Source organism: Mesitornis unicolor, unplaced genomic scaffold (assembly GCF_000695765.1).
Source record: "Mesitornis unicolor isolate BGI_N332 unplaced genomic scaffold, ASM69576v1 scaffold39657, whole genome shotgun sequence".
NCBI lineage: Eukaryota > Metazoa > Chordata > Aves > Mesitornithiformes > Mesitornithidae > Mesitornis > Mesitornis unicolor.
In genome coordinates, this window is record NW_010196655.1 from 22,171 (window position 1) to 32,857 (window position 10,687).

The window sequence follows — 10,687 nt, forward strand, 5'->3', positions numbered from 1 at the left end:
TGAAAGCATCTTGGAAAGGCACATGTTCTTCAGCAGATAATAAAGCATACAAGAAAGTCCATCATTGCTTATCGACTGCAAAAAAACCCACATCCCTAAACACATCCCATAGTGGGAGGACCAGAAACTGAACTGTGATTTTCCATTCATTGATACCTCTGGAAAAAGAGCCAGTGTCAAGACCTATGGGGCAAGTCCACGGGTCAAGCTTATGGGGCAGCCTTAAGGATCTGCTCCTACAGCAGCAGAGTTGTCAGCCAAAGGCATCTGAAACCGAAATGCAAAGTAGCTTAAACAATCCCACTTCCCTGTTACCCCAGGGGGTTAAGGAGAAGAGCAACCAGAGCTAGATGCCATTCCCAGGAGGGGCTGTCTTACCGTCCATGCCATCCCATGCTTAACTCCAGTCTCAACAAGGCACTAATACCATACAACAAATAAACGGCCAACATCTTTAGGATCACATCCAGAAAAATACCTTTGTCAACTGCATGGGCATGGGAAGAACATCTGGCAAAGAAAAAATGTCAAAAAAATCAACCTATTACACAGGGACTAAAAAGAACTTGGATCAGTAAAGCAAGTAGCAATTATTACTTGGGTTGTTTGAATTTTTTCCTATGGGTTGATTGGGGTTTTTTTACCTAAGATCCTAAGGGACTATCATCTCTGTCCTTCTAAAGTTGCTATTTTGACAATGTTTCCTATATGACTACGTTGCTACCTTTAAGGAGTTGGCTGACCCTGAGATCCTGATGAAAGGCTGTGGACTCGCTGCAGAATGACCTTCTGTGAGCTTGTGACATGAAGGTAAACAGCAATGCAGAGGCACTGGAAATCAAAGGAGCCCAGGCTGCAGGATGCAACACTGGATTTAGAAGCAAGTAACCTCCTAAGTCTTCAAGAAAAGACAAGAGTCCTTTCTTCTCCCTTTCCACAATGCCGGTGGAAGCCGCATGCAAACTAAAAGACCTGTTAAGTGGATCTGGGAGGGGTTTCTCTGGCCATACCTCCACCGTGGCATATGGAGTAAAAGGTAGGTAGGAACTTGTATTTCTATGTGCTGTGCATTGTCAGCTACTTCACTGGGTCTTCAGTAACATCATAATCACTGCAATAATCCAAGCAGGTAGTCCAGAGATCATTTTAGTGTTTTTTTCTTCATAATCACACAGGTATATTCCCAGGCATTGCACCGACTACCAGCCAGCACAGCAACACAACAGTTTAATTTAGCAATACCCCTCCACTCTAGATCCTGATCGCTCTCAAATATTCAAATCTCTTTTACAGTGAACAGAAGACAAATTAAGCCATTGCTTTTCCACAAAGTATACCAGAAATCTTTCAGGTTCACATGCTGGCTTCATTTGACTATCACAGTCCTTGCCCCACCACCACTGCAGTGGGGACTAAGCCACAGGGATCACACCCCCACCACAGGCTGTGTAGCTATCAGTCTCCAGAGGCGAAACTACCTTGTCCTCTTCTCTCCACGCCTTCTCATTCGTGCTGTGGCAGTGGTCACGAGGCTCGACTTGGTCCCAGTCAGTCGGGAGAAGGACCGGCCGGCCCCTGCTTTGTCCATCACAGTGCTGGAGGGAGAGCCAAGCTGCCACGGCAGATCTGGTGCTCTGTAGAAAACCACTCGGACGGGACAGGATTACATATCCTGATACTTTCCCATCTGCACGATGGGGCCTCTACACGAAGAAAGCCAAGTCAGCAGCTACCTTGCAGCACGCAGAGACACGAATACAATTTTCCAAGTAACGCGCAGTACCGGACAGGAAACTTGATGCATTTCACACCAGAGAAGGACAGAAGAAAACACACCCGCTCTTACAGCAGCAACCACGAACTTCACATGGAAGAGAAAGGCCGGATACCGACAGCAGAAAGAGAACAGTGCTGTTGTAAAACCCTTAACAAGGCGTGGAGACTCCCTTAGACACTGTAGGAAGAGAAAAGGCTTAAATACGGACACTTGCCCCACACAGAAGTGCCACTGAGACCCAAGGTGTGTGCAACACAGAGCAATCACAGAGGTAGAGTCATGACAGACAGACATACGCTAGCAGCTAGAGGATATATTGTATTTGCTCATGTAATAGCCACACACACTTATTGGCCGTCATCGCCCAACCAGTTGCAAACAAGAGATCACCAGTTAGATAACTGGTAGCTTAAGAATAGACACACAGAATCACTGCACCCTAAATCTGGAGTGGAAAATCACAGGGACAGGGAATTAAGTGCACTCTATGAGCAACACAGTATTTCACTGTGGGGAAGGGTTAGGATTGGCACCTGGCTTTATCAGCACACTCATTTACCAAATCAAACCGTCCCGGAAAGAAGCCAGTTGCTCTTTAACTGTGTTCGTGAAGTAAAAATTGTTTAATGGGGTCTGGAATTGGAAGGATATGGATCAGATCCAGCCGAGATTTGCCAAGTATTCTTCGCACAGCTATGCGGCAGAGAGACAAGAGGCTCCGGGTGTGGCCTGCAATGAAGAAAGCAGAGAAAAACTACTGAGGGACAGAGAGAGGAAGAGAGAGGGATAACAGCATGTAAATTGTGCTGAGCTCTGGCTGACAGCTGAGGAGCCATTTACTCCTTCCAAACTCTGAGGCCACGTCCTGCGTAGCAACACGAAGGCAGTGCAGGAGAGCTGAGCGTGCACAAATCCTCCCCGTGAGGAGGCCAAACCTTTTGGCCAAAGACTTGGAGCAACAACGGCTGCCACATGAGCAGTTTGGAAGGGCCAGCTGGAGATTGCATGGGGTTGTGACCATGGAGCCAGTCCCTGCATGAAAGGGTTCAAGAGATCACTGCCAAATCCACCCTGTGAGAGGCTTTATACTATCTGAATAATTTTAAAATTATGTGGACTTCGTTTTTGCCCTAAACTATCCCCTGAAAATCAACAGCACTGATGGTCAGCTCAGGCCTTATCTCAACTTTCTTTCGAGGGCTTCTTTTTGAGTTCATCGTGACCTCCTCCAGCACAGGGACAAGAGGATGGTGGTGTCCATGTTGATTCAGGAACTGGATCTCCAAGGCACCTCTCCATTAACCTGCACGCTCTACCTGAGGAGTCCCCTTTGCCTCCTAAACTCAGGCTTAATGGAAACCACCTGTTCTGGCTTATGTGCACCTCTTCTCAGCAGAAGTCCAGGCAGCTTTAAAACCAGGCACAGGCAATGCTGAATAACTTTAGGGTGGGGGCTGGGGGTTGTATCCCACAGCCTGAATCCCTTTCAAATTTCTCTGGAGTTCAAGAGGGAAACACCACTTCCGAACCTGGTGCAAAGCTCTGGCCTTCACCAGCTGAGCCTGGTGGTTTTACGAGGTGCTGCCCTCGCTGGAAAACAAGGGTGCACACTATATTGGTATTGCTTTTGTTATAAAAAGAAAGAAATAGAAGGTAAATTTAGGCATGTTCAGGTCTGAGGCTCTGGTTTACTTCTCTTGAAACTCATTTGCTTTCCAGGGGATGTTAAATTCAAAAAGCCAGCTTTTTCCCCCCACCATTTGAGCTCCCTCTGCCACTTGCTACCACCATTTGTGGCTTTACTACCCAAGGAGCCTGTGCAGACACAACTACCTCTTGGGTGCCTCCCTGCCCTCCCCTCGCAAAGCACAGAGTCACTCAAGAACAGTGAGGAAATATCCACATGGCTTTGGAGAACTGGGTCTGACTGAATATGCCATACCCTGACTGTGGTTCACAGACCCAAAGCTCAGCTCTGATAGGATCCCACTGCCTAAACCTTGCCTCAGGCTGCTGAGAACATGGTTAGGCAACGGAAAAAAGCTGGGAGAAAGATAAAAAAGGTAAAGTTACAGAGGCTGGGCTGCTGAGACAGGTATCATTGGTAGCTCAAGGACTCAAGAGGGAAAACACCACGTGAACACACAAAATACATGAGAAGAAACATGGGGAGTCTAGCTGGAGGCTTATGGGGAAGCCATTGGGTCGAGCCATCAGTGTTGACAGAGCTGGAGGCAGGCAGCAGCTCGGCAACACCGACAATCTGTGCTAGGGAGCCACAGAGGCCAGCACCGTGGTCTTCTCCTGACTGATGCTTGCCTGGTCAGCAACAGCTCTTTGGGAGCTGTATCAGGGGTGGTGAAGTCACTAATCCTTAGCTTAACAGCTTATTAAATCCCAGTTATCTTTTCTGTGTGTTAGATCTGCTTTAAACTGCTAAATTAGGCATAACCTGTGTACAGGGTCTTTTTGCACTTGGCTATAGGCACTCCAACAAAGAGACCCAAAAGGGGACTGTAACACCCACACTGTGACCTTAACAGCCCCTAATTACCAAATACACTTTCCAAAGAGCTCCCTTGAGTCCAGAGCTAGATAAAACCAGCAGCACTGCAGTGAGTCAATGCTACTTACCCCTTGCTTCTTTGAACACCTGCAGAGCCTCAGGGTTGATTTTGACCCTTCCTGTGGATTCCACCCCCAAGGCCTCTGCTTTCACCAGGTTCAGATTGGCTCCAAAGTCAATCAAGAGGTGGACGAACGCCGCTTCACAACCGTGCCGCAGGACAGCGTCCATCACACACACCGGGGAGCCCCGAGAGAAGCCTTGGATGTTGATGGGCCCACAACAGTTAAAATCTGGGTTGGCTCCTGCCTGGAGCAGCAGCCGGAAGCACTGGAGGTTGTGGTAGGCAGCGCTGATGTAGAGCGGGCAGACCACCAACGTGGTGAGGGGCCGCAGGGAGAGGCTGGGGACTCGGGAAGGGAGGTGGTGATTCACGTCCACATCTGCGCCGTACCTGGGTGGGGGAGAAAAAAGAGCAGAGGTTGGGAAACAAGGGCAACAGCACCACAACTGCAACTCAGGGGCACAAAATAGTGGGGGATGAGACTGAAGGACACCTGGATGGCGAGCACCCTGTCTGTCCTTGGTACCTCAGGGACCCACCACCCAAGAACTGCTCATATCTACTCTCAGATGGGCCTGGCAGGGCTTCTGAGTGGGGATGCTATATCCAGCACAGTCTGCTCTTCAAGAAGCAAGTAGAGAGCAGCTGAGGAACGCCTTCCCTTGCCCTCATGAAGGATGTGCCAAGCACAGTCTTGGCACAAGGGACAGCTCTGCCCTGAGCCAGCATCACGTAATGCTGGATACTAATGAGCTGGCTGGGAAGTGGGGCTGTTTCCAAATGGCTCGGTTGAGGAGATGCAGTGAAGTAACTTCCCCACCAGGATAAAACAGGACAAAAAGCAATACAGGCAATTGATCAGACTGTCATGAACAGCAGGGAAATGGAAACAGATATCTGCACTTAGCCGTGAAACATATACGACAAAATCCTGCTCCCAAAGGAGCTGGGGTGGTTGAAATCCCATCAGAACGCCCACTGGGGAGTCAGAAAGAGGCCTTTTCCCTACTATTCAGTTCAGCTGAAGGGATGTACCCGCCAACTCTGAGCACACAGGAAACTGGAAAAACACAAAATAATTGTGTCAGACCTTCCGCTCTCTCCATCCAACCTGCACAGCTCCATTCACGGGTTATATATGATACCAGATACTGCACGACAGATTACGGTTCACTGGCCAGCACTCCAGGCGCTGAAGCAGAGACCTCCACGAGCTGCAGCAGCAAACCTCTCGAGCCTTTTGCAACTGGCTCCTGCCTCACCCTGCCCCACAGAAAAACCCATCCCTCATATCTTCACTGCATGGTGCCATGGTGTCCTCACTGTTCCATATGCTCTGCGGCCAAAGCAAAGCAGGCTCAGCCTTGCTGTGGTGCAGAGGCGGCCTGCGAGCAGGCTAAAGCCCTGCTCAACGGACTTCAGCATCACGATGAAACAGAAGCAGTGCCTGCAGCTTATTTCTTTTTGGTAAGAAAAGATGGCACTAAATTCTGAATGAGCAGAAAACAGGGCTTATTGGCTTCAGTTCTTTTTTTTTTGTAGGATGTGAAGAATGAGGGGCAAATAAATAGGAGCAAGAAGGCCAAGTGTTACTCTCTGGAAAAGCACGAAATTTGAAAAATGGAAATGCTGTGGAAAGAAGGGATGGCAGAAATAAGCACTTATTTGCCCCAGGCTGGGGGTAACACTCAAGCAGCGGGGACACTAACTCCATCTACTTCACAGGCAGCTTGGACAAGAACAAGGAGGAAGACAACACAATCCCCTAAGGAGAAGCTGGTTTTAACTGCAGCACTGCAGATGAAGGAAAGTCCTGCCCATTCTCCCCCCCTCGAGAGATAAACGGTTCCTTTACCCACCAGTGCCCCTTCCAAAACTCCAAACTGACCATTCAGAGAACCAGATTTCTCTGTATACCTAGACAGCATTGTATTCCTTTCTGCAGTTAATAAAACAAATAAAGAAACCACCTGGGGACAAATCCTGCCTCAAGGCAAGCACAGCTCTCACTGAACCCACTAGGGGCTGGTCCCTATCCAGCAAAGACTTAAACCAAATGCTTCAATTCTGAGGATGGGAATAGTCTCATTCAAATTAAGCACACACAGAACAAGGGCCAAGGAAACTTTTCTAAGAGCTGCAAATGGCATGCTGTGTATTTTTACCCAAACACACAATATCTCCCAAGCATTAACATCTTGGCTGAGATCTCAGATGACCAGTGGGGTGGAAAAATGCAGGAACAGGATGGAGCTGGGCAACACTGCCAGGTGCGAGCTGGTATTCCTCGGCGCCATTATTGGGACCAGTGCTATTGAAAATCTTTGTCAGCGAGAGGGACGTGGGATCGAGTGTACCCTCAGCAAGTTTCCTGAGGACACCAAGCTATGTGGAGTGGTCGACACGCTGGAGGGAAGGGAAACCATCCAGAGGGACCTGGACAGGCTGGAGAGGTGGGCCTGTGCCAACCATATGAAGTTCAACAAGGTCAAGTGCAAGGTCCTGCACCTGGGTAGGGGCAACCCCAAACACAAACACAGGCTGGGCGGAGAACGGATTGAGAACAGCCCAGAGGAAAAGGACTAAACACAGGAGGTTCAACCTAAACGTAAGGAAACACTTCTTTACTGTCAGAGTGACAAGAGCACTGGCCCAGGCTGCCCTGAGAGGCTGTGGAGTCTCCTTCTCTGGAAACACTAAAAATCCAACTGGACATGTTCCTATGTGATCTTCTCTGAGTGATCCTGCTCTAGCAGGGGGGTTGGACTGGATGATCTTTAGAGATCCCTTCCAACCATTCTGTGATTCTGTGACTTGGGGGTGTTGGTTGATGAGAAGCTCAACATAAGCCAGCAGCATGCACTTGCAGCCCAGGCACCCAACTGCGTCCTGGGCTGCATCAAAAGAAGTGTGGCCAGCAGGGCAAGGGAAGGGATTCTGCCTCCTCTACTGCGCTCTCATGAGACCCCACCTGCAGTGCTGTGTCCAGCTCTGGAGTCCCCAACAAAAGGAGGACATGGAGCTGTTGGGAGTGGGTCCAGAGGAGACCATGAAGATGATCAGGGGCTGGAGAACCTTCCCAGTGGGGACAGGCTGAGAGAGTTGGGGCTGTTCAGCCTGGAGAAGAGAAGGCTCTGGAGAGACCTTAAAGGAGCTTCCAGTACCTGAAGTAGGTCTAAAGAAAGCTGGGAAGGGACTGTTTACAAGGGCATGTAGTGATATGACATGGGATAATGGTTTTAAACTGGAACAGGGTAGATTTAAACTAGATATTAGGAAGAAATTCTTTACTGTGAGGGTGGTGAGACACTGGCACAGGTTGCCCAGGGAAGCTGTGGATGTCCCCTCCCTGGAAGTGTTCAAGGCCAGGTTGGACAGGGCTTTGGGCAACCTGGTCTGGTGGGAGGTGTCCCTGCCCATGGCAAAGACAGTGGAACTAGACGGTGTTTACAGTCCCTTCATACTCAAACCATTCTATGATTCTATGACCCCTTAATTTCAGTCCTTTTCTTTCCATTAATGTCATCAAAACTCTCAGTAGAAACCACCAATTCAAAGCAAAATACAAAATTCTGCTTTTATCACAGATAGGCATGCCCTTGAGGCAATAAAATGATTTGTCAGATCTCTTTTTCATCGTTTTAATGTGGCAAAAGGATCCTCTTGTCCTTAATACACTGAATCAGCCCTCAGTTACGCTGCAAGTACAAAGGAACCGTCTGATCCTGTCGCAGCCCAATCACATCACAACCTGTTAGGAAAGTAATCCATACCCTGGCAATATAACCATAAATATTTCCACCAGCTGTCTTATAAAAAGGATCATCATTCCAATAGCTACGTGTGCATTTACTATTAATGGATACAATTTCACCTACTGCTTAGCTAGCGGGTTCAGCAATTGCGGTAGGATTCAGAAATCCTGATTTTGCTACCATATAATTTAAAAAAAAATAAATCACCAGGTGATGTTTAGACACCTGCAGCAAGCCTGAACTGGGTTGGACTTTCTTTTCAGGACACTGAGGCCTTCTCGAGCTGAATATGCTGAAATATTTCTCCTTATACCTCAGCAGACGTGTCTGCCTCATCACATTCCCCCTGCCAAATCCTGTAGATCAACAAGTGAGTAAGACTGCATTTTAAAGTAAGCAACTCTGAACAGATCTATGAAATCTGTACTCTGAGATATTTGAAATTTTGGGCAATCTGACAATTTGGTGTTAGCTTAGCAGCCTTGGGAGAGACATTGTCTAATAAAAAGATATTGGACAAACTCCAGTTAATTTTTAATCCTGAAAGTTTTCCAAAACCTTGCTTTTAATATTGCTGGCAAGGTATCCCGAGGAGTAGACACATAAATCAATGCATCAGCTCTCCATGTGCTGCTGAAATACCATTTGCTACATTTCACCCTGCCTTAGCGCATTTATCAGGGGAGATTCTCGGGAATGCAGCATGTGAGCTGAACCCTGTACCAACAAGCACACAGCGATGGGGACATCCTTCCCTCAGCTTGCTGAGAAAGGGGCAAGGAGGGGAGACCATCTCCCCTTCTCTACTGGACAGCTTCCTTAAAGCTGCACTTGTATAAAAATTAACTTAAGCCAAAAAAAGGAGAAAATCCCCAAGTATTTTGAAATTCTTCTATTCAAATCCTTTCGGTTGTTGTTTTCTAGCATTTGAAGGTCATTGAAAGGATTCCTCAGAGTGTGTTTCTGTGCGAATCCACACACACCTTCTTCTCTTTTACTAGTTCTTTTTACCTGTATTTTCCCCTTGTGATCCCTTATTATTTGGTGTCAGTGGCCCATATAGTTGCTCAACATGGTTTCTTATACAAAAAGCTTCCAATTTAGAAGCAAGGAAGTATGACGGCATGCCACAGAGGAAGAAACTCAAGTTTGCACAGCCTGCTGCTAGACCTTGAGTCCACTCACTGCTGGTGCTGCAGAGGATGTCTCCTGAGGTCACCAGTCACCCAACACCCACATACAGTTACATTCATCACCTCATAGTGATGGCTGTCACTCTCTGCCCCAGAGATGCCACCTCTTCGATGGAGCTGTGCATCAGGTGTCTGCCAAGGGGAGACTTGGATCAGATGCCATGGAGGGTGTCCCAGTGATGGGCAAACACCAGCAAGGCAAGAACAGCCAGTGCCAGTGACAAGCATCTCTTCTCTCAAGGACAGAAAACTGTCAGAGCAGCAGATCTATACAAAGGAGAGGTGTGTTTTCAAACAACTTTTGGTTCACTCGGGTACCCACCTCACTCATAAATTCAGCCAGAGGCACGGAGCTGGCAGTCAAGATGAAGGCAGGGGAGAAGATGCTTTGTAAGATTCAGTTCTGCCTGACTAGTGGGGCTAGAACAGGCATGGGAGCCACACAGACCTGTTGCCAGGGTCAAGTAATGGGGAACCCAAGGATGTCCCTTTGGGCCCCTCTCCACCCTCTCTCCTGTCCATCTCTTGGCCAGCTTCACCAGGCATATGGAGGCACTGGGCATGCAAGAAGGGAACAGATGCTCTGAGCCCCGTGGGGAAAAAAAGATCCCAAGGGAGGAAGAGAGGGTAGTAGAGCAACTCCTCTCCCCACCAGGACCATCTCCAGCATGAACCCAAGCTCTCACCTGATCAGTTCCCGGAGGATGTCTGCCCGGCCCACGCGTGCTGCATGATAGACGGGGGTGCTGCGGTGGTGCCGGCTGCCATTGGGGTCAGCCCCAGCTTCCAGGAGGATCTTGGCACACTCCAGGTGCCCGTTGACCACAGCTACGTAGAGGGCGGTCTGCCCCTTCACATCCACCAGATCGATCTCGGCCCCTTTGCGGAGGAGGAAGTCGACGCAGGGGCCGTGGCCGGCAGTGGCGGCGATGCGCAGCGGCGTGCAGGGTAGCCAGCCACAGCACCACACCGACTTCTCGTTGATCCGGCTGGCATTGAAAGGGGAAAAAATTCTGAGTCGGAGAGGGCCTCCTGCATCCTTGCACCATCCCACCTACTCCAGCCCTGGAGGAGATGCTGGGAGAGCCCTAACAACTCCCTCAACGCTTTTCCTCCCTATTTTTGGCACTTTATAGCAGCCATGGAAAGCTCCTGCCAATAACGTGACTAGGCGCTGCATGCAGGTAGCCAGAGAATACAGCATGTACCAGAGTAGTGCCTGCAAGATGGGCTTTATTGCAGCTGTTGTGTCAGAAGCTGCACGTATGTGCAGTGAAAGACAAACCCTCCCTCAAGATTCAGTCAAAATGACAAAAAAAATCCAAACCAAAG

General features: G+C 48.8%; 1 protein-coding gene across 1 annotated transcript; it reads right to left on the reverse strand.

Annotated features, from left to right (window-relative positions):
* Positions 1–2,284: 2,284 nt before the first annotated feature.
* ASB1 (ankyrin repeat and SOCS box containing 1) lies at positions 2,285–10,344 on the reverse strand (the record flags this gene model as incomplete). The annotated part of the gene is made up of 3 exons (XM_010188550.1): positions 2,285–2,506; positions 4,412–4,797; positions 10,042–10,344. Coding segments are annotated over 3 exons (823 nt in total), but the record flags the coding sequence as incomplete, so codon positions are not given.
* Between the last annotated feature and the right edge of the window lie 343 nt (positions 10,345–10,687).